Genomic DNA, 24,233 nt, shown 5'->3' with positions numbered 1-24,233 from the left:
ATGAGATTGTTAAAACGTTTTTCTTTATTGGTGACAAGGTGTACCAGCAGAGCATAGGCAGTTGACCAGCGCACCCCACAAAAAAAGACAACTGCTTTTGTTGTTGCAATAAATACAAAACATGTCATTTCTGAACAGTGAAGACAAGGTATTATGGTGGAATCCTCTTCATCCCTCTTGTAACGAAAGCTGTTCATCTTAAAACAATACACACACTGGGTAAAAACCAAAACACCTGTATTGCTCCACTGAGTAAAATGAATGCTCTTTCATCAGTAACAGGATTATAAACAAATCATTCAGTACTTCACACAAAAATCACTTGTTTCCTACTTTGGCAGGTTAACACAGTCATCTACTATAAACACATTTACATTCAAATCAAACTTTGAAGTGACACGTTTTGTGAAGGATTAAAGCAACATGCTGAGGAAAGGAAGGAAAGAAAACAAGTACATGTAACTTACAGAAGAGGTTCAACGACAGAAATAAAATGGCATGACCTTAAATTAGTCAAGGAAAATCTCTTACACACAGAATCACTGGGAGAAAGACGAGATTTATATCAATATTGTTTTGTTTTTTAATTATTTTATATTCAACAAATAGTTATGAAATAGCAGCTTTTTTTCCCCCCTTTCGTGCCTGGTATGGTGGGCTAATGCCTGCTGGTACACTGGGATGCCTCTTCCTTGCAGATCAGATGACGAGAAGGCCTTGGTTTCTTTCTCTTCTCTATGTGACACTGACGGGTTGGAGAGGGGGCAAGGGGGAATTGTTGCCCTCCTGCCTGACTAGCAGGCCACTGCACCCTCCTAGAGGCCCCTCCGGAGGGCCCCCGCTCTCGTCGCTGTAGAGCCGCTTGATCCCGTCGTAGAATTCGTCGACCTCCATTTCCTCGACCTGAAAAATAATGATTATAACAATAATACAACATTTAAAATTTGTATAGCGCTTTTTATTGGCATTCTCAAACGCTACTTCGAAAAATAACTCAATACAAATCAAAACGTTACTGGACACACTTTCACGTGGTTTTATTGGCCTCTGGCAGCCAGAAGGCAGGAGTTCAGTTTGCATCAAATATCAATAGCTCAATCAAATTATATAAGTCACGTGACTGAAATACAACAGGTGTAGACTTTACAGTGAAATGCTTACGAGCCCCTTCCCAACAACTGAGAGTTAAAGACAAATATTTGCACACAAAAAAAAAAAAGGACGACAATAAAAAAGTACCAGTACCGAGTTAATGTGCAGAGGTACCAGGTAGTAACATGGCTATATACAGGAAGTACCAGGTAGTAACATGGCTATATACAGGAAGTACCAGGTAGTAACATGGCTATATACAGGAAGTACCAGGTAGTAACATGGCTATATACAGGAAGTACCAGGTAGTAACATGGCTATATACAGGAAGTACCAGGTAGTAACATGGCTATATACAGGAAGTACCAGGTAGTAACATGGCTATATACAGGAAGTACCAGGTAGTAACATGGCTATATACAGGAAGTACCAGGTAGTAACATGGATATATACAGGAAGTACCAGGTAGTAACATGGCTATATACAGGAAGTACCAGGTAGTAACATGGCTATATACAGGAAGTACCAGGTAGTAACATGGCTATATACAGGAAGTACCAGGTAGTAACATGGCTATATACAGGAAGTACCAGGTAGTAACATGGCTATATACAGGAAGTACCAGGTAGTAACATGGCTATATACAGGAAGTACCAGGTAGTAACATGGCTATATACAGGAAGTACCAGGTAGTAACATGGCTATATACAGGAAGTACCAGGTAGTAACATGGCTATATACAGGAAGTACCAGGTAGTAACATGGCTATATACAGGAAGTACCAGGTAGTAACATGGCTATATACAGGAAGTACCAGGTAGTAACATGGATATATACAGGAAGTACCAGGTAGTAACATGGCTATATACAGGAAGTACCAGGTAGTAACATGGCTATATACAGGAAGTACCAGGTAGTAACATGGCTATATACAGGAAGTACCAGGTAGTAACATGGATATATACAGGAAGTACCAGGTAGTAACATGGATATATACAGGAAGTACCAGGTAGTAACATGGCTATATACAGGAAGTACCAGGTAGTAACATGGCTATATACAGGAAGTACCAGGTAGTAACATGGATATATACAGGAAGTACCAGGTAGTAACATGGCTATATACAGGAAGTACCAGGTAGTAACATGGCTATATACAGGAAGTACCAGGTAGTAACATGGCTATATACAGGAAGTAGCAGGTAGTAACATGGATATATACAGGAAGTACCAGGTAGTAACATGGATATATACAGGGAGTACCAGTACCGAGTCAATATGCAGAGGTACCACGTAGTAACATGGTTATATACAAGGAGTACCAGTACAGTCAATGGGCAGGGGTACCAGGTAGTTAGGTAGGGGTAAAAGGATATCTAATAAACAGAGTAGCAGCAGCGTGTGTGATGAGTGAAAGTGTGTGTGACGTCAATATGCGTGTGTGAGATATATATAGATATCTATATATAGAGATCTATGAGTCTAGTCAGTGTCATTAGAGACATTTCAAAACAAACAAGATGAATAAATAAATAAATAAATAAAGGGAGTCAATGTAAATAGCCTGGGCGGCCATTAGATTAACTGTTCAGCAGTCTTATGTCTTGGGGTTAGAAGCTGTTAAGGAGGCTTTTGGACCCAGACTTGGAGCTCCGGTACTGCTTGCCGTGCGGTAGCAGAGAGAACGGTCTGACTTGGGATTTTTAGGGCTTTCCTCTTGACACCGCCTGGTATAGCGGTCATGGATGGCAGGAAGTTGGTCCCCAGTGATGTCCTGGGCCTCTGTAGCACATTTCAGTTGGATGCTGAGCAGTTGCCGTACCAAGCGGTGATGCAGCCAGTCAAGATGCTCTCAACGGTGCAGTTGTGGAACTTTTAGGATCTGAGGACCCATCCCATTTTCAGCCTCTTGAGGGGGAAGAGGCGTTGTGGTGCCCTCTTCACAACTGTGTGGGTGTGTGTAGACCATGAGAGATCCTTAGTGATGTGAACACAGAGGAACTTGAAGCTCTCGACCCTCTCCACTATAGCCCAGTCGATGTGGATGGGAGCGTGTTTCCTGTACTTCACAATAACCTCCTTGGTCTTGCCCACGTTGAGGAAGAGGTTGTCGTCATGGCACCACACTGCCAGATCTCACACCTCCTCTCTATAGGTTGTCTCGTCATCGTCGGTGATTAGGCCTACCGCCGTCGTGTCGTCAGCAAACGTAACGATTCAGAGTGTTTAATAGTCACATGTACAGGGTTGCAGGTGTGATGGCAGGGTACAGTGAAAATCTTTGGCTTCAAGCTCCACCATGCAGGAAGAAGTAAAATAAAATAAATGACAATGGTGAAATAGAACAATATACATAACTGTCCAGCTTCTCTGAGATGTAAAACACCGAGAGGTATTTAAAGTTATTGAAGGTCTCCACGGCGGCCCTGTTGATGAGGATGGGGGCGTGTCCAGCCTGGTTCCTCCTGAAGTCCGCAATCAGCTCCTTTGTTTCGCTACCGTTGAGGGAGAGCACCACGCCGTCAGAGTGCCTACCTCCTCTCTGTAGACCGTCTCGTCGTTGTTGGTAAAATCAGGCCTACTACTGTTATGTCGTCGGCCAACTTCATGACGGAGGCGGAGCTGTGTGAGGCCACTCAGTCTTGGGTATACAGGAAGATGCACCATTGTGAGGCCCCCGTGTTGAGAATCAGTGTCGAGGAGGTAATGTTGTCTACCTTCGGCACCTAGGGGGCGTCCAGGACCCAGTTGCATAGGGAGGACTTCAGACCAAGGGCTGTGAGCTTTGTAATGAGCTAATAAGGCACTATGGTATTGAAGGGAAAGCTGTAGTCGATGAACAGCATCCTCACATTCCTTATGGACGACACAATCATATGTGTCAGGTTGGGAGGCGAATTGGAGAGGGTGGAGGTGATATGGTCTTTGACTAGCCTCTCGAAGAACTTCATGATGACAGAAGGGAGTGCTTCTGGTTGGTAGTCATTCAGTTCCTTTCCCTTTCTTGGGCACACAAGGATGATAATTGACATCTTGAAGCAGGTGGGTATAGCAGCCAGCTGGGGACGATTAGGGGATGCCATCAGGGCCAGCAGTCTGAGCTAGAGAGAGGTTGAAAATGTCAGAACACAACAGCCAGCTAGGGACGATTAGGGATGCCATCAGGGCCAGCAGCCTTGCAAGGGTTAACAGGTTTTAATGACTTACAGTGGCAAGAAAAAAAAAAGGTGTGTGAACCCTTTGGAAATACCTGGATTTCTGCATAATTTGGTCATGAAATGTGTTCTGATCTTCATCTAAGTCACAACAATAGAGAAACACAGTCTGCTTAAACTAATAACACACAAAACAATTATACGTTTTCATGTCTTTATTGAACACACCGTGTAAACATTCACAGTGCATGGTGGGAAAAAGTATGTGAACCCTTGGATTTAATAACCGGTCGATCCTCCTTTGGCAGCAATAACCTCAGCCAAACGTGTTTCTGTAGTCGGGAATCAGACCTGCACAACTGTCAGGAGGAATTTTGGACCATTCCTCTTTACAAAACTGTTTCAGTTCAGCAATATTCTTGGGATGTCTGGTGTGAACCTCAAGGTCATGCCACAGCGTCGCAATCGGGTTGAGGTCAAGACTGACTGGGCCACTCCAGAAGGTCAGGACTCTGACTGGGCCACTCCAGAAGGTCAGGACTCTGACTGGGCCACTCCAGAAGGTCAGGACTCTGACTGAGCCACTCCAGAAGGCGTATTTTCTTCTGTTCAAGCCATTCTGTTGTTGATTTACTTCTGTCTTTTGGGTTGTTGTCCTGTTGCATCACCCAACTGCTGTTAAGCTTCAATTGGCGGACAGATATCCTTACATTCTCCTACAAAATGTCTTGATAAACTTGTGAATTCCTTTTTCCGTCGATGATAGCAAGCTGTCCAGGCCCTGAGGCACCCACCCAGGCAAACCATGATGCTCCCTCCACCATAGTTTACAGTTGGAATGATGTTGGTGTGCTGGGTCTTCTTTTCTCCACACATAGTGTTGTGTGTTCCTTCCTTCCAAGCAACTCAACTGTAGTTTCATCTGTCCACAGAATATTTTGCCAGTAGCGCTGTGGAACACGCAGGTGCACTTTTGCAAACTTCAGACGTGCAGTAAAGTTTTTTTTGGACTGCAGTGGCTTCTTCCGTGGTGTCCTCATGAACACCATTCTTGTTTAGTGTTTTACGTATCGTAGACTCGTCAACAGAGATGTTAGTATGTTCCAGAGATTTCTGTATCTCTTTAGCTGACACTCTAGGATTCTTCATAACCTCATTGAGCATTCTTCTCTGTGCTCTTGCAGTTATCCTTGCAGGACGGCCAGTCCTAGAGAGAGTAGCAACAGTGCTGAACTTTCTCCAATCATAGGCAATTTGTCTTAACGTGGACTGATGAACATCAAGGATTTTAGAGATACTTTTGTAGCCCTTACCAGCTTTATGCAAGTCAACAATTCTTAATCTTAGGTCTTCTGAGATCTATTTTGTTCAAGGCATGGTTCACGTCAATGCTTCTTGTGAACAGCAAACTCACATTTTGTGAGTGTTTTTCTAACCAACATCTCCAATCTCGTCTCAATGATTGTACTCCAGGTTAGCGGACTCCAATTAGCTTTTGGAGAAGTCATTAGCCTAGGGGTTCACATACTTTTTTCAACCTACACTGCGAATGTTTAAATTATGTATTCAATATAGACAAGAAAAATACAATACTTTGTGTGTTATTAGTTTAAGCGCACCGTGTTTGTCTATTGTTGTGACAGATGAAGAACAGATCACATTTTATGACTAATTTATGCAGAAATCCAGGTAATTCCAAAGGGTTCACTTACTTTTTCTTGCCACTGTACATACGTCCTCAGTGGAGACTGTCAGTGTGTAGCCCACGTTGTCATCGGGTGCTCTCCTCGGCAGCTCAGGGTCATTGTGCTCAAAACTTAAGAAAAGGGTATTTAGCTCATCCAGTAGGGTGGCGTTGGTGACCGCGATGCATTTTTTAAAGAATCCGGTGACTGAGTATTTAAAGTTAGAAAATTGTCCTGCTCCTTGAAAGTAGCAGCTCTAGTGTGGATGTTGCCTTGGATGTTGGATGTCAGTGTGGATGTTGCCTACAATCCATGGCTTCTGGTTGGGATATGTGCGTACGGTCACTGTGGGGAAAAAGTCGTCAATGCACTTATTAATGAAGCCGGTGACAGATGTGGTTAACTCCTTAATGCCGTCGGATGAATCCCGGAACATATTCCAGTCTGTGCTAGCGAAATGGTCCTGTAGCTTAGCATCCGCTTCATCGGACCACTTGTGTATTGAGCGCGTCACTGGTACATCCTGTTTGAGTTTTTGCTTGTAAGCGGGAATCAGGAGAATATAATTAAAGTCCGATTAGCCAAATGGAGGGCAGGGGAGATCTTTGTCTGCGTCTCTGAGTGGAGTAAATATGTCTCTAGAGTTTTATCCCTCTCGTTGCAGAGGTGACGTGCTGGTAGAAATGAGGTAAAACCGATAGCAACAGTGCTGAACTTTCTCCATTTACAAGCAATTGGTCTTACTGATGGAACATCAAGGATGAACATCAAGGCTTTTAGAGAAACTTTTGTAACCCTTTCCAGCTTTATGCAAGGCAACAATTCTTAATCTTAGGTCTTCTAAAAATATTACACAAAAAATAACCCCATTGTTCAGGAGCCCGTAAAAACGGCAGCCATTCCCCCCGGCAGCCATTCCCCCCGGCAGCCATTCCCCCCGGCAGCCATTCCCCCCGGCAGCCATTCTCGTCATACCATAAGAACAACATGCATTTAGAATCAAGGCAGGTAAAATAGCAATAGTAGGATAAGTAGGTAGGTGGTAAAAATACTTTACTCCGGTTGATGGAGTAGCCAAGCTCTCACCTTGCGCTTGGATGAGAGCTTGCAGCGCAGGTGGACTTGGTGGGGTTGGTGGCGGGGCATGGGCGGACCGTGGACCTGGAGCAGGGTGGTGGTGGTGGTGGTGGTGGAGACCCTGGAGAGGCTTCGATCCCTGGGGTCTGGGTCTGTGACTGGGGAGTGGAGCCTGGTGCTGGACTCTCCTTCCCCGTCGCAGGGGTCTGGGGCCAGACTGTGGATGTGGTGCAGGGGCTGGTAGATGTAGACAGTGTTGGGAGGCAGGGAAACCTCCTGTGTGGACAGGCGACGTGAAACCAGTGCTTGACAGCGGATGAGTTGAGAACTATCGATCTAGAGGGGGAGTAAAATGAGAGTCTTGATTATAATTATGTTACTGTGCGTAAAAATGCAGGTAGACTATATTATGAAACCAATGGACAGCAACGGTTCCCAGGGGCATCCTGATAATACCAGTGACTTAAAAAAAAACAACATGGATTCGATACACGGGAGGGACTACAACATCCATATTATGTAAACATCCATATTTTTTCTCCCTGTATTTGTTATGATTTCATTGAACAGACGGTGAGAGAAAGAGACATGGGAGGTTGAGTGGGACGGACGGTGAGAGAAAGAGACATGGGAGGTTGAGTGGGATTGAACAGACGGTGAGAGAAAGAGACATGGGAGGTTGAGTGTCAAATAGGCAGTAGGTCAGACTAGAATCCACGTCAACATTGATAAATGTGTGCGCTTTAGGCAGAAGCCCTTACTGTCTAACCGGCCCCTATCCAAACATGCCAACAGGCCTAAATGTGTTTTTCTGAGCAGGAGGATAGTGAGAGTTTAGTACCTGTGCTTTCCTGAGCAGGAGGACAGTGAGAGCCAGCCCGTCAGGGCAGATATTCTCCAGCTCCAGAGAGATGAGGGCCAGCGCCAGCATGGATCCCCGGGAGAGGGGCTGTAGCAGGGCGCTGTCGGCCAGGCAGTAGTGCAGCTGCTGGGTCAACACGGACAGGTGCTGCGCCGGGTTACACCCCACCAGACCCACCACGAACCGGGACTTGCAAGACAGCACCATGGCATGGAACTGAAGGGGAACAACAGTGTGTAAGAGAGTGGTGCTAGCAACACCAAGGTTATGGATTCACAACCTCTGAACCCCACAGGTGAACCCCACAGGTGAACCCCACAGGTATCGCATATACATAATAAACACACTAAAATGTATGCCCTCGAGGTAACTGAGGGACAACAGCAGATTATAGACAAAGAGTGGTAGTTACAGTTGGATGGAATTTAGCTGAATAACACAAAACTGTGTTGTTCTATGTTCTGTTATAAAGTGGTAACCTATAGCTCATAAACAGGGCAGTATTCTGGTGGATACAGTCACGGGTAGGACTGAGCCAGATCCTCCACTCTTAACTTCAAGCCTCTAATGGAGGCTCTGGCTAGGACAGGAGTATGAATGTGTTGGTGGAAGAACAGGACTATTTTATGTTTTAAAGTGATTACCTACTAGGGTTGGGGGCGGAATCCAGATTTTCAAACCTTCATACCGTTCCTGTACCATACCAGGGTATACGGTGTTACCGGCAGTGAACACAAGGGGTGCTAGAATCTTGATCCAGGAGGGGATCGATTGTCAGATTCAGAGTGTTTAGTCACATGGGGCGGGTGGTTAGAGCGTTGGACTAGTAACCGGAAGGTCTCCTAGGCCTCCTATCCACTGTTCCTAGGCCGTCATTGAAAATGAAAGTCACATTCACAGGGTTGCAGGTGTGATTGCAATGTACAGTGAAAAGCTTAGGCTTCGAGCTCCACCATGCAGAACTAAGTGAAATAAAATAATGAAAATGGTAATAAAAAAAACTAGAGAAATAGCACCATAACATGTGTCTTCTTCACCGTCGTGAAGAATTCAAGTAACAGACACATCTGTTCAGAGGAGACTGTGAATCAGGCCTTCATGGTCGAATTGCTGCAAAGAAACCACTACTAAAGGACACCAATAAGATGAAGAGACTTGCTTGGGCCAAGAAACACGAGCAGGTGGAAATCTGTCCTTTGGTCATACGAGTCCAAATTTGAGATTTTTGGTTCCGACCGTTGTGTCTTTGTGAGACACAGAGTAGGTGAACGGATGATCTCCACATGTGTGGTTCCCACCATGAAAAACATGGGGGTGATGGTGCAGGGGTGCTTTGCTGGTGACACTGTCAATTATTTATTTAGAATTCAAGGCACACTTAACCAGCATGGCTACCAAAGCATTCTGCAGTGATACGCCATCCCCTATGGTTTGCGCTTAGTGGGACTCTCCAGGCTGTGTAAGGGCAATTTGACCAAGAACGAGTGATGAAGTGCTGCATCAGATGACCTGGCCTCCACAATCGCTCAACCTCAACCCAATTGAGATGGTTTGGGATGAGTTGGACCGCAGAGTGAAGGAAAAGCAGCCAACAAGTGCTCAGCATATTCCAACTCCTTCAAGAGCGTTGGAAAAGCATTCCAGGTGAAGCTGGTTGAGAGAATGCCAAGAGTGTGCAAAGCTGTCATCAAGGCAAAGGGTGGTGTCGTGACGTTGGCCTGTGGGTAAGGTTTATGACCCCCTCCCATAAATACCTTTCTCACTTCCCTCTCTGTTGACTCTACAGAGGGACTCTTGAATAGCCTTTGTTAAACAGAGAGTCTGGGAACATCAAATAAGTGGAGGGAAAGGAACCATATTTCGGTAATAGAACCAGTTGAAAATATGCATTGGTACTTAATGGATATGATTTCTGTTCGGTTGTCGTCTGAGACATTATGACTGATGACAGGACGACAGGACGACCTGTATCTGAGAAAGTCTACACATTATAGTTATCAGATTCACATGGGATTGTTGTGCAATTCAAATGTTTAAATATAAAATTATTGGTGAAAAGATTCAATGTAATTTTAGCTTCCAAATGAGAGATTTGGGTTTTCATAAGGTTAGGGCTCTGCTCAATCAGTGGCACGCCCCTGTGAAGAGACATGGGCTATAAACTATGAAACACACCCTTCTCCCGCCACTATATAAGCCCTTGACAAAAATGTAACCTCCTGTTCCGAGAATGATAGGACAACGGTCCATACGTTGAAAAGGACTAACATGTCAACTACAGAACTAAACCACCTCAGCGTGAGCTTTGGTTGTGATTGGTATAAACTTTGAACTCTTACTCACTAAAGAAATGAGACATCCTAGCCGTTGAGTTAGCAACAGCAGCTGTAAACGTGGGCAAGGAAAGGACGGACAGAGTATCCCGTCTACCACACAACAAAGACACTACAACGTTTCCCGTTCACCACCAGAGACACTCTTCAAAGGACTCAGTTGGGCAACACGGCCTTCCATCTACCACCAACCTATTGAAGCGCAGCTCTGAGTAAATATTTATTGCATTTTCCTTTTCCAAATGGGCGGTAATTTAGAATGCATAAGATTCTGTATTTACGATAGAGTAGTTGCCTACGGCCCGATAGAGACATTGCTTCTCCCTTTGTTCTTCAGTCTTCCCGCTCTTTCACTCAAACCCAACCCCCGTTCTTTGTGTAACCAGCTGTCATATCTGTTCCGTCCGCTAGGGACGTTTTCCTTTATGACGTAATTTGTAATCAAGGTATGACTCATTCCGTGTATATGTAATTCTGTGTGATTAGTTAGGTATTTAGTAAATAAATAATTAAACCCAATGTTGTATTGCTGATTCAACTTGTTAGCCAGGGTTCGCGAAGAAGAATTTACAATTTTCAGATGAGACTGAAATAAAGTGACGATTAATATTGACTGCTATTAAGGTAAAATATTACTACGTCTTTAAGAGTTTATTCGGAAGATAACTGCTCTATAAATATTATTTTGTGGTTCCCTGACTTTCTAGTTAATTACATTTACATGATTAGCTCAATCAGGTAATATTAATTACAGAGAAAGGATTTTAGAGAAGAGCATGTCAATATCACTTAATGCAGCATAGCCAAAGACACAAGAGTGGCTACTGTGAAGAATCTCAGATATAAAATATATTTTGATGTTTAACACTTGTTTTTGTTGGTTACTACATGATTCCACGTGTTATTTCATTCTACAATGTAGAAAATAGTAAAAAAAAATAAAGAAAAACCCTTGAATTAGTAGGTGTGTCCAAACTTTTGACTGGTACTGTGTGTAATATATATATATACAATAAATAAATAAATACATAAAACCAGCACTTGACCCCCCCCCCCCCCCCTTCTAGCTCTAACTCTACTAATAGCTACTTTGAGGAAAAATGTACTTCCTATGCCTGTGATGTGGTGGTCTCACCCAGCTAATGCACGAACTGTAAGTCTCTCTGGATAAGAACGTCTGCTAAATGACTAGAATGTCAAAAGGCTGAGCTGTAGACAGTGTGCAGTACAATAGCCTTGTCCATGGATCTGTCGGGGCGGTGGGCGAGTTGGGAGAGGGTGGAGTGTGTCGTGGAGGGAGGTGGTGGTGATGGTCTTTGACTAGCCTCTCGAAGCACTTCACGATGACAGAAGACAGTGCTTCTGGTTGGTAGTCATTCAGTTCAGTTACTTTCCCTTTCTTGGATGCGGGGATGATAACTGACATCTTGAAGCAGGTGGGTAAATCAGCCTGAGCTATGGAGAGGTTGCTGTAACTAGGAAGCTTGTTCTTGCAAGCTAGCCACAAACCAAATGTATAGCTGGAGCCCCAGGCTGGCTGTCATTCATTTGCCATATCTTAAAATAGTTCAGTGGTGTAGCACACACCTCCAAAACTTTAGAGGGGCCCGGTAATTAAAAATCATACCTTCGGTATTTCAAAATACTCCCGCTATACGGTATACCGCCCAAGCCTATTACCTTTCACTCAAAAAAAACAGGGGAGTATTCTGGTGGATCCAGTCCTGGGCAGGACTGAGCCAGATCCTCCACTGCAAGCTAGCTAGTGGTTCTAGCGGTGGTTCCGGCTAGGACAGAAGTATGAATGTGGTGACAGAATACAATACACTCACAATGTGTAGAAATTCCAGCGGTGTTGCAGCGTGCAGGTCCCAGTTGAGTTTATCCAGAATGATCCTCTCCATTCTCAGTATCTCTGATGGGGAGCAGCCACACCTGCTGCTGCTGGCCAAGTCACGCAGCAACGGCACACGCTGCGCGCACACACAGACAGAGAGCGAGACGGAGAGAGAGAGACAGAAAAAAAAATAAAAAGAAAGACAAAGGACTTCTGGTTAGTTGGGTTCAACCCACTTTCTGCCAACTTGGTGTGTAGTTCCCTAGGACTTCATCTAGCATTACAACTACTGGAGCTAACCTTCACAGTGAGCAACATTTTCAGCATTTGGAAAATAACCTTTCGTTGGGACGTTCATAAAATAGTTTGTTTTTAATACAGCTGCAAATCATATTGCCAAATGTTTGGATAACAAAGCTGAATAGAAAGAAACAAATAATGTGAATTAGTGAAGCACATGAAGGAAGGACTGGTGGTGTGAGGCTAGGATGTAATCACCTCGTCTTCCTCGCTGGTTTTGGCAGCCAGGAAGTAACAGGCGATGGCGATGCAGCGGAGGTACTTTGGACGGGCCTGAGGAGAGGAGAGAGAGAGAGACAGGGTCAGGAGGACTAAGTGATGTCACTAGTACCCAGTGTCTAAACTCAGCACCCCGGGCTCTACCTACTCTGTGAGGAAGGCAGCCCAGGTTAAAGACATTCTCCAGGACTACTACTCTGTAAGGAAGGCAGCCCAGGTTAAAGACATTCTCCAAGACTACTACTCTGTGAGGAAGGCAGCCCGGGTTAAAGACATTCTCCAGGACTACTACTCTGTGAGGAAGGCAGCCCAGGTTAAAGACATTCTCCAGGACTACTACTCTGTAAGGAAGGCAGCCCAGGTTAAAGACATTCTCCAGGACTACTACTCTGTGAGGAAGGCAGCCCAGGTTAAAGACATTCTCCAGGACTACTACTCTGTAAGGAAGGCAGCCCAGGTTAAAGACATTCTCCAGGACTACTACTCTGTGAGGAAGGCAGCCCAGGTTAAAGACATTCTCCAGGACTACTACTCTGTGAGGAAGGCAGCCCAGGTTAAAGACATTCTCCAGGACTACTACTCTGTGAGGAAGGCAGCCCAGGTTAAAGACATTCTCCAGGACTACTACTCTGTAAGGAAGGCAGCCCAGGTTAAAGACATTCTCCAGGACTACTACTCTGTGAGGAAGGCAGCCCAGGTTAAAGACATTCTCCAGGACTACTACTCTGAGGAAGGCAGCCCAGGTTAAAGACATTCTCCAGGACTACTACTCTGTAAGGAAGGCAGCCCAGGTTAAAGACATTCTCCAGGACTACTACTCTGTGACGAAGGCAGCCCAGGTTAAAGACATTCTCCAGGACTACTACTCTGTAAGGAAGGCAGCCCAGGTTAAAGACATTCTCCAGGACTACTACTCTGTGAGGAAGGCAGCCCAGGTTAAAGACATTCTCCAGGACTACTACTCTGTGAGGAAGGCAGCCCAGGTTAAAGACGTTCTCCAGGACTACTACTCTGTGAGGAAGGCAGCCCAGGTTAAAGACATTCTCCAGGACTACTACTCTGTGAGGAAGGCAGCCCAGGTTAAAGACATTCTCCAGGACTACTACTCTGTGAGGAAGGCAGCCCAGGTTAAAGACGTTCTCCAGGACTACTACTCTGTGAGGAAGGCAGCCCAGGTTAAAGACATTCTCCAGGACTACTACTCTGTGAGGAAGGCAGCCCAGGTTAAAGACATTCTCCAGGACTACTACTCTGTGATGAAGGCAGCCCAGGTTAAAGACATTCTCCAGGACTACTACTCTGTGATGAAGGCAGCCCAGGTTAAAGACATTCTCCAGGACTACTACTCTGTGAGGAAGGCAGCCCAGGTTAAAGACATTCTCCAGGACTACTACTCTGTGAGGAAGGCAGCCCAGGTTAAAGACATTCTCCAGGACTACTACTCTGTGAGGAAGGCAGCCCAGGTTAAAGACGTTCTCCAGGACTACTACTCTGTGAGGAAGGCAGCCCAGGTTAAAGACATTCTCCAGGACTACTACTCTGTGAGGAAGGCAGCCCAGGTTAAAGACATTCTCCAGGACTACTACTCTGTGATGAAGGCAGCCCAGGTTAAAGACATTCTCCAGGACTACTACTCTGTGAGGAAGGCAGCCCAGGTTAAAGACATTCTCCAGGACTACTACTCTGTGAGGAAGGCAGCCCAGGTTAAAGACATTCTCCAGGACTACTACTCTGTGAGGAAGGCAGCCCAGGTAAAAGACATTCTCCAGGACTACTACTCTGTAAGGAAGGCAGCCCAGGTTAAAGACATTCTCCAGGACTACTACTCTGTGAGGAAGGCAGCCCAGGTTAAAGACGTTCTCCAGGACTACTACTCTGTGAGGAAGGCAGCCCAGGTTAAAGACATTCTCCAGGACTACTACCCTGTGAGGAAGGCAGCCCAGGTTAAAGACATTCTCCAGGACTACTACTCTGTAAGGAAGGCAGCCCAGGTTAAAGACATTCTCCAGGACTACTACTCTGTAAGGAAGGCAGCCCAGGTTAAAGACATTCTCCAGGACTACTACTCTGTGAGGAAGGCAGCCCAGGTTAAAGACATTCTCCAGGACTACTACTCTGTGAGGAAGGCAGCCCAGGTTAAAGACATTCTCCAGGACTACTACTCTGTGAGGAAGGCAGCCCAGGTTAAAGACATTCTCCAGGACTACTACTCTGTGAGGAAGGCAGCCCAGGTTAAAGACATTCTCCAGGACTACTACTCTGTGATGAAGGCAGCCCAGGTTAAAGACATTCTCCAGGACTACTATTCTGTGAGGAAGGCAGCCCAGGTTAAAGACATTCTCCAGGACTACTACTCTGTGGGGAAGGCAGCCCAAGGTTAAAGACATTCTCCAGGACTACTACTCTGTGAGGAAGGCAGCCCAGGTTAAAGACATTCTCCAGAACTACTACTCTGTAAGAAAGGCAGCCCAGGTTAAAGACATTCTCTGGTACTTTTGTATACCTTTTAGCCAAAAGTGGTCCTTGAAAATTGCCTACTAGTCTTTGACTCACTCAAATGGCGAGGCGCTGAACCCCATTGGCCAGAACTTGAATTACTAGGGGGCTGGCCCAAGTAAGGGAAAATATACGGAACAAAATGGGCCGCGAACGTCAACAGCGTAATGCAAATCAAATTAGAAAGAGTCTATTTTTCTCGCGTCTATTCAGAGCAACGCTGCGAAAATGAGCAAATAAATGGTGTGGGTCGTTTGTAGAAAATAAATTTGAGAAATTGTTATGATCTTCCCTATGTAGACTAGCTAAAGATCTAGTTTAAAATCTATTGGTAAACCACCTCAGTCATCGGCTTCATCAATAAGTGCATTGATGACGTCGTCCCCACAGTGACTGCACGGACATATCCCAACCATAAGCCATGGATTACAGGCAACATCCGCATCGAGCTAAAGGCTAGAGCTGGCGCTTTCAAGGAGCGGGAGACTAATCCAGATGCTTATAAGAAATCCTGCTATGCCCTCAGATGAACCATCAAACAAGCAAAGCGTCAATACAGGATTAAAATTGAATCCTACTACACCGGCTCTGACGCTCGTCGGATGTGGCAGGGCTTGAAAACTATTACGGACTACAAAGGGAAACCCAGACCCGAGCGGCCCAGTGACACAAGCCTACCAGACGAGCTAAATGCCTTTTATGTTTGCTTCGAGGCAAGCAACGCTGAAGCACGCTTGAGAGCACCAGCTGTTCTGGATGACTGTCTGATAACACTCTCGGTAGCCGATGTGAACAAAACCTTTAAACATGTCAACATTCACAAAGGCGCTGGGCCAGACGGATTGCCAGGACGTGTAGTCAAAGCATGCGCTGACCAACTGTCAACTATCTTCACTTACATTTTCAAGCTCTCCCTGACCGAGTCTGTAATACCTATATGTTTCAAGCAGACCACCATAGTCCATGTGCCCAAGGAAGTGAAGGTAACCTGCCTAAATGATTACCGCCCCGTGGCACTCACATCGGTAGCCATGAAGTGCTTTGAAAGGCTGGTCATGACTCACAACAACAGCATCCTCCCGGACACCCTAGACCCACTCTAATTCGCATACCGCCCCAACAGATCCACAGAAGAGGCAATCGCACTCCACACTGCCCTTTCTCACCTGGACAAAAGGAACACCTATGTGAGAATGCTGTTTATTGACTACAGCTCAGAATTCAACACCATAGTGCCCACGAAGCTCATCACTAAGCTAAGGACTCTGGGACTAAACACCTCTCTCTGCAACTGGATCCTGGACTTCCTGACGGGCCGCCCCCAGGTGGTAAGAGTAGGCAACGTGTTGTCTGTCACTCTGATCCTTAACACTGGGGCCCCTCAGGGGTGTGTACTTAGTCCCCTCCTGTATTCCCTGTTTACCCATGACTGCGGGGCCAATCTCGACATCAACATCATCATTAAGTTTGCTGACGACACAACAGTGGTAGGCCTGATCCCCGACAACGATGGGTCTATAGGGAGGTCAGAGAACTGGTGGTGCCAATTGGCAACAGTGTGGTGCCAAGACAACAACCTCTCCCTCAATGTGATCAAGACAAAGGAGCTGATCGTGGACTACAGGAAAAGGCGGGCCGAACAGGCCCCCATTAACATCGAAGGGGTTGAAGTGGAGCGGGTTCGAGAGTTTCAAGTTCCATGGTGTCCACATCACCAACGAACTATCATGGTCCAAACATACCAAGATAGTCGTGAAGAGGGCACGAGAAACATTTTCCCCCTCAGGAGACTGAAAAGATTTGGCGTGGGTCCTCAGATCTTCAAAAGGTTCTACAGCTGCACCATCGAGAGCATCCTGACCGGTTGCATCACCGCCTGGTATGGAAACTGCTCGGCATCTGACTGTAAGGCGCTACAGAGGGTAGTGGAAACGGCCCAGTAGTTATAGACTGTTTTCTCTGCTACTGCACGGCAAGCGGTACCGGAGCGCCGAGTCTAGGACCTAAAAGGCTCCTCAACAGCTTCTACCCCCAACCCATTAGACTGCTGAACAGTTCATAAAAATAGCCACCGGACAAGTTACATTGACTCCCCCTCCCCCCTCTTGTACCCTGCTCGCTCTTTGTTTGTTACCTATGCATAGTCACTTCGCCCCCACCTACATGTACTGATTACCTCAACTAGCCTGTACCCCTGCACCCCTGCACACTGACTCGGTACCAGTGCCTTGCGAAAGTATTCGGCCCCCTTGAACTTTTTTTGCACGCCCAATTTTTCAGTTTTTGATTTGTTAAAAAAGTTTGAAATATCCAATAAATGTCGTTCCACTTCATGATTGTGTCCCACTTGTTGTTGATTCTTCACAAAAAAATACAGATTTATAATCTTTATGTTTGAAGCCTGAAATGTGGCAAAAGGTCGCAAAGTTCAAGGGGGCCGAATACTTTCGCAAGGCACTGTATATAGCCACGTTATTGTGATTCTTATTGTGTTACTTTTTATTTTAGCCTACTTAGTAAATATTTTATTCTTCTTGAACTGTACTGTTGGTTAAAGGGCTTGTGAGTAAACATTTCACGGGTGAGTCTACACTTGTATTCGGCGCAAAGTTTGATTTGATTTGAACATAAATACAACTGTTTATATGGATTCTACTGACAATTAAATGTGGCATATGCTACACATGTTAATTGACGCCCTCTACTCTCGCTTGCACATTTTTACGCCTTTGACGGCGTCTCTCTGTGTGGTTTCGGCTATTCCGTTCATCTCTCGTTCCAGGATTTTGGGAATTACCGCCTTAGTACAGTGCAGGGGGTACAGTGCAGTACAGTGCAGGGGGCGCCAAAACCACACAAAAACCCAGTGGCGTTTATTTACCAGAATGCTAACAAAATTAGCACAAGTAATAGCTACTTTTCATGCGGGATACTAGCAAAATATGCTAATGAGCGCAAACAAAAATAAACTAAATGCAAAGACGGGTAAATCCAGCTCATAAAGGGGTATATGTATGTATGTTTTTCGCTTGTAAATGTCCAAACTCACTAGAAATGACATTCAGTAGCTCATATATATATATATATATATATAGGAGCTACTGAATGTCATTTCTAGTGAGTTTGGACATTTACAAGCGAATGTGAACGAGGGACATTGTGCATAATGAACAAAGTTTTGACGCATGCTTGTCTGAAAGAAGAACAGTACAGGCTCAGAAGCAGCATGTGTACATGCTGTGTCTGTGTGCAGTCTGGAGTCACTAGGTCAACAAGCCTGCCTGCTCAGCTCAGAGAAGATGGGGGAGGAGCAGACGGACCAAGAACAGAGAGCAGAAAAAAAAACAATCAAGATAGTAGTGGCAGCTGTACAGATAATTCATTTAAATAGCTTTGATTTCTCAAACACAGCAGAAAGCGAACACTATACGATGCCCCGTTATTAATTCAGCCACCTACTTAAATATCTAGCAAGTTAAAAACTTAGGTTCGCGTAAACACAGAATTCTGTGTTTGGGATGAACTGGAATGCCGACTGCAAGCCAGGCCTAATAGCCCAACATCAGACCTCACTAATGCTCTTGTGGCTGAATGGAAGCAAGTCCCCGCAGCAATGTTCCAACATCTAGTGGAAAGCCTTCCCAGAAGACTGGAGGCTGTTATAACAGCTGTGCTTCAGTTGCACTTCTCCACTCGGATGAGAATTCAGGAACGGGCATTCTATCAGCAGACAGCACTCTGACTAATGTCTAGCTACTTTTCTCGGTGTAGCCCGCCTACTTTTCTCTGGTAAAGATTAAGTTTAAGCAAAACATTAGAATGCAGCCAGCTACATTTCCTATGATAAACATTAGAATGCAGCCAGCTACATTTCCTATGATAAACATTAGAATGCAGCCAGCTACATTTCCTATGATAAACATTAGAATGCAGCCAGCTACATTTCCTATGATAAACATTAGAATGCAGCCAGCTACATTTCCTATGATAAACATTAGAATGCAGCCAGCTACATTTCCTATGATAAACATTAGAATGCAGCCAGCTACATTTCCTATGATAAACATTAGAAATATGATGAACATGCATTCTTTTTTGCAAAAAATACCTTGCTTTTTCATTGTAATCTAATTTACTTGTGTGGCTGCCAGCCAAATTGCGTTGCAGTTCTCTTGTCATGTGATGAAAACAAAGATATGTTCTGTTGAATGTTAATGTATTTTATGTGATGCTGCTGGAAGTGGTGTTGGAGGGCCAGTAGGAGGCACTCTTTCCTTTGGTCTAAAAAAAAATATCCCAATGCCCCAGGGCAGTGATTGGGGACACTGCCCTGTGTAGGGTGCCATCTTTTCGGATGGGACTTTAAACGGGTGTCCTGACTCTCTGAGGTCATTAAAGATCCCATGGCACTTATCGTAAGAGTAGGGGTGTTAACCCCGGTGTCCCGGCTAAATTCCCAATCTGGCCCTCAAACCAGTATGGTCAAATAATAATCCCCAGTTTACAATTGGCTCATTCATCCCCCTCCTCTCCCCTGTAACTATTCCCCAGGTCGTTGCTGTAAATGAGAACGTGTTCTCAGTCAACTTACCTGGTAAAATAACGGAGAAAAAAATAAAATAAAAAAAATAAAAATGTAATGTAAAATGTGAAGGGAAACTATAGTTGCACATCCCCTGATTACTCTATAGGAGAATAAAAAACACATGCATTTACAATATAAAACACGACCCCTGTCAATACACAGCTGGACTCACCAACTCAAGTGACTGGCTCAACTGTCCTGGGGAACTACGGTAAGCTTCATAATGTAAAATAATGTGACAGGTGAAATTATGACATTTGCAATCTGTTTTACCTTCTAACATATTGCACAAGTTGACTGCAGGTATTAACTTAAAAAAGTATCTACAAATATTCAAATGTATTGAAAAACTTCAAATCAATAGTTTCAACGGTATTGACATTGGGAAAAACCATCCTGTGGCTATTTCCAAATACCCTAGTATACCGTATACCACCCAAGCCTAGCCTAGCTCTTTTATAAGGGAGCCAGGCTAATACTAGGGGAAGTAAGATTAATCGGATAGATAGATACAGGAAGAGACAGGAGAGCTACTTGTCAACAGGCCTAAATAAATCACACTGACACTTCCTGAGTGAACTGTAGAGTGTATGTTACTTCCTGCAACATCAGGTTTGATAAGTTACAGATGAATTTACATTATTATTTTTTTTAATCGAGCTAACCTCATAAAAGCGTCAAATCTTGTCCAAGAGTAGTCACAGTGAAGATAATAAATATAACCTAGCCTTCACAACTGGTAAGGTTAAAGATGCTGTTGACATTCTATGTAGATCTATTGCTGATAAGATTAAACATTGTGTTGCCATCTTACCTTTATAGCACCTAAAAACCTGTCTAAAATACTGATGGTTAGGGAGAGGGTCTCTGGATAGAGCTTGGTGTCACTGTGCAGGTCAATGAGCCAGCACACAGCCTCATCACGCTGGGCAGGGGAGATGTCTGTATCCTAGGGATAATCACAGAGGGGTCAGTTAAAATGACAGCACACGTCACAGGTCAGTTACAGAGGAGACATAGCATGAGCGTCAGTAAACTGTGAGTGACCCTCACATTCAGGGAAAATAAACTCAAAAGTTCCAATTAGGTTACAATATAAAAAGTATCAAAACCACTCACTTTAAAAAAAATCACTAACAAAAGTCTCAAGCAAAACAACAAAAATCAAATCATAGACTTGATTAAAGTACAGAAGAAAAATAAATTATTGAAAGAGAACCTGAATGTCAATTATAAAATAAACAAAATACAGTCAACATTTCAAGTAAAAGGTCAAGCTGTCCCTTGAAGATAAAGAATGACTTGAGGAGAACAGATCAACCAAACCAGTGAATTAATAAAAGAGAAGACCTTTCTGAACTCGTCTGCATACCTGTAACCTGACACTGGTCTAACCAGCACCCACTGGAAGCGTTTAGCTTCAGACATAGGCTAAGTACCGAATGACACACTATTCCCTATTTAGTGCACTACTTTTGACCAGAGCTCAAGTGCACTAGTGAATAGGATGCCATTTGGGATGCATTCAAACATTGCTTTACAGTGACCTGAACTCTAGCCTTGCCCTAAAGACACTTCTCACCATCATGTTGCCTTGTTAAAGTGCCTCTTGGCTCAATGTGAAATTACTCAGTGAGCAAAACAACCAATGTACTAGGACCCAAGTTATTGTCTCGACTTGAATTGACTGACTGGTTTACCCCTTCTACTGCACTCGATTTTGGGACAGGTTATGTCTGTTACTGCACTCCGTTTTGGGACAAGGTGTATCTGTTACTGCACTCGATTTTGGGACAGGTAATGTCTGTTACCGCACTCCGTTTTGGGACAGGTAATGTCTGTTACCGCACTCCGTTTTGGGACAAGGTGTATCTGTTACTGCACTCCGTTTTGGGACAAGGTGTATCTGTTATTGCACTCCGTTTTGGGACAAGGTGTATCTGTTATTGCACTCCGTTTTGGGACAGGTAATGTCTGTTACTGCACTCCGTTTTGGGACAAGGTGTATCTGTTATTGCACTCCGTTTTGGGACAAGGTGTATCTGTTATTGCACTCCGTTTTGGGACAAGGTGTATCTGTTATTGCACTCCGTTTTGGGACAGGATATTTTTTTTTTTACTGCACTTTGTTTTGGGACAGGTTGTATGTTTTACTGCAATCCGTTTTGGGACAGGTTGTATGTTTTACTGCAATCCGTTTTGGGACAGGTTGTATGTTTTACTGCAATCCGTTTTGGGACAGGTTGTATGTTTTACTGCACTCCGTTTTGGGACGTGTCTGTTACTGCACTCTGTTTTGGGACATGTGTCTGTTACTGTGTACTCCTGTTATGTTTTAATTTCCACAGATCATTTGTAGAGATAAGATGGTGAAGGTCAGAGCCTTATACATTACAGTTGGATAAGGCTCAATATCAGGCTCTGGTGACACTGGCAGTAATAGCTTATCTTAGCAACATGTTGATGACCACACTGTGTACATGTGTACTTTTAGGCAAATCAGATAGAAGTGTGCTGCAGTGAGTCAGCAGGAAAGAGCCTCAGATTAACAGTCAGGCAGGCATCCTTTTCAAAATCCTGTTAACTTGCTAACACTTTCAGCAGGTTTCTGTTGCTAGCCAATGATCAGGGCAGGACTGTTCATTGGACTAATGAGTAGGATGGAAGTGAAAGCATGAACCTCTTAGCCACAGCAGGTGCTTCATTTTTAAAATGTAACCTTTATTTAACTAGGCAAGTCAGTTAAGAATAAATTATTATTTACAATGACGGCCTACCCCGGCCAAAACCTAACCCGGACGACGCTGGGCCAATTGTGCTCCACCCTATAGGACTACCAATCACGGCCCATTGTGATACAGCCTGGAATCGAACCAGGGTCTGTAGTGACACCTCTAGCACTGAGATGTAGTGCCTTAGACCGCTGCGCCACTCGGGAGCCCAATATGTGAGTTCCCATACCAGGAGTTGAATCTAGGCCCCCTGGGTGAAAACCAGAAATCCTAACCGCTAGACCATATGGGAACCTTTAGTCAATGCCCCGTTGCACTCACAAATGAAAGCAAATGAGTCCTACTCATAACAGTGACCTTAGGTGATACACATATCTGTACCAAGGAAATAACCTAAGATAGATACCACCTCAAAACAAAGTTTAACATGACTTGCTGCATTCTCTTTCATACGGACAACAGCACAGTGTTTTTGTGTTGTGGGATTCACCTGAACGCCGATATACGTCTTTTTGGGCACGTACGCCTTCCACATCTGGGCTTCCCTAGAGGCGGCCTTTTCCAGAAGAAAAGACAGCCTCTGGCTTTCCAAGGGTTCGGCAAACTTCCTCATTGCGACCCCTGGATACGCCTCCCTCCCCACTGTATACAGCTACCTGTAAGTGCCAGAGAAAACACAGAAGATGACTTGTATTTTACAACATGTTTATGAATTGTAGTTTACACCCAAGTTAAGGTGATACCAAACAAACACTTCCTTATGAATACTACTGTAACCTGGTTTAACGGACACTGGTCCCCACCAAAAACGCTCATTCATTTTCCCAACTAGCGATACTCTTTTCTATAGTAACAACAGCGATGAGGTATTCTCTCATATCGAGACGATTCCGGCTAATATTACCGTTACCGAGTTATGGTTAGCCAGTTAGTTGACCGAACAGCTAGCTAGCAACCGAACTAGCGAGAACAGAAACAAACACCAACCGATGGTAAACGTTAACTAATAATAAACCCTTTCATTAATAGACAACGCATATTATCCAAAATAACTTAATCTATTTATAAATCGATATGACTATATAAAGCTCTACTTCATGCTAGCTAGCATTAGCTTACCCCCCCTGCAAAGCTGTGGGAATCACAGTTTGACTTGGAAATCATCCGGTCCATTAAACTGAGGTAAAAACAAAAAAAGAAAGGTAAATCGAGTCTTAAATTATTCCATCTTCGATTTTATGTTGTGTTTTATTTTTGGGATAAATGAGGGGGTCTTCCAAATTACATGTATATGAAAATGGTACGGAATAGACAGATATGTCTACTTCCGAGTAGGAGACTCTTGGGAGATAAATCGATCCGCGTACGTGCGTCACGTAGCTGGTCCCGAAAATTAATATTGTACCAATATTTGGGATAAATGCTAGTTATTATGGTAAATAAAAAATTACAAATGGTTGGTTTCGGTTTTATCACGACGGATTTGAGCTATGACATTACATTTGTTTTCAATTGTATTCCATGTTTGGTGGGCCTATTTTATATTGCGAATGAATCCTACTACAATATTATGTTATGTAAATACGTTTCAGACGTTTTCTTTACCCTTTGCCAACTACGTCTGAATATGAAACAGATTTGTATAAATAAACCACTATTTGTGATAATACTGTGCATAGGGGACATAAATTCAAATAAAACAGAGAGACCACATACTTACACCTTGTTCTTGACAGTAATCATAAACCTGGAAAATGATTTACTGCCAATGCTTCACCCCTATAAATGCATGTAATCATCTTTTCTTTTAATTATTGATTTTGCTTTATAAAACCAACTCGGTGCTTGGGGTTTTGTGTGA

The 24,233-nt window shown here is 44.2% G+C and overlaps 1 protein-coding gene across 2 annotated transcripts; it reads right to left on the bottom strand.

Annotated features, from left to right (window-relative positions):
- Position 1: 1 nt before the first annotated feature.
- LOC110536900 (cyclin-I) lies at positions 2 to 23,733 on the bottom strand. Of its 2 annotated transcripts, none has more exons than XM_036936800.1 (8): positions 23,492 to 23,733; positions 22,863 to 23,028; positions 20,455 to 20,589; positions 12,539 to 12,613; positions 12,036 to 12,176; positions 7,850 to 8,086; positions 6,989 to 7,344; positions 2 to 903 (listed from the first exon to the last, which is right to left on the bottom strand). In XM_036936800.1, exons 2-8 carry the CDS (start codon positions 22,983 to 22,985, stop codon positions 816 to 818), a joined length of 1,155 nt encoding a protein of 384 aa, XP_036792695.1. In that variant the 5' UTR covers positions 22,986 to 23,028; positions 23,492 to 23,733; the 3' UTR covers positions 2 to 815. The 2 variants fall into 2 exon arrangements, with proteins under 2 accessions (XP_036792695.1, XP_036792694.1); XM_036936799.1 differs by having other exon boundaries at positions 7,018 to 7,344; positions 23,492 to 23,732.
- Between the last annotated feature and the right edge of the window lie 500 nt (positions 23,734 to 24,233).

Source organism: Oncorhynchus mykiss, chromosome 12 (assembly GCF_013265735.2).
Source record: "Oncorhynchus mykiss isolate Arlee chromosome 12, USDA_OmykA_1.1, whole genome shotgun sequence".
NCBI classification, from domain to species: Eukaryota; Metazoa; Chordata; class Actinopteri; order Salmoniformes; family Salmonidae; genus Oncorhynchus; species Oncorhynchus mykiss.
The sequence above is the reverse complement of the archived record's forward strand: the minus strand, read 5'-3'. Positions and strand labels throughout refer to the sequence as shown.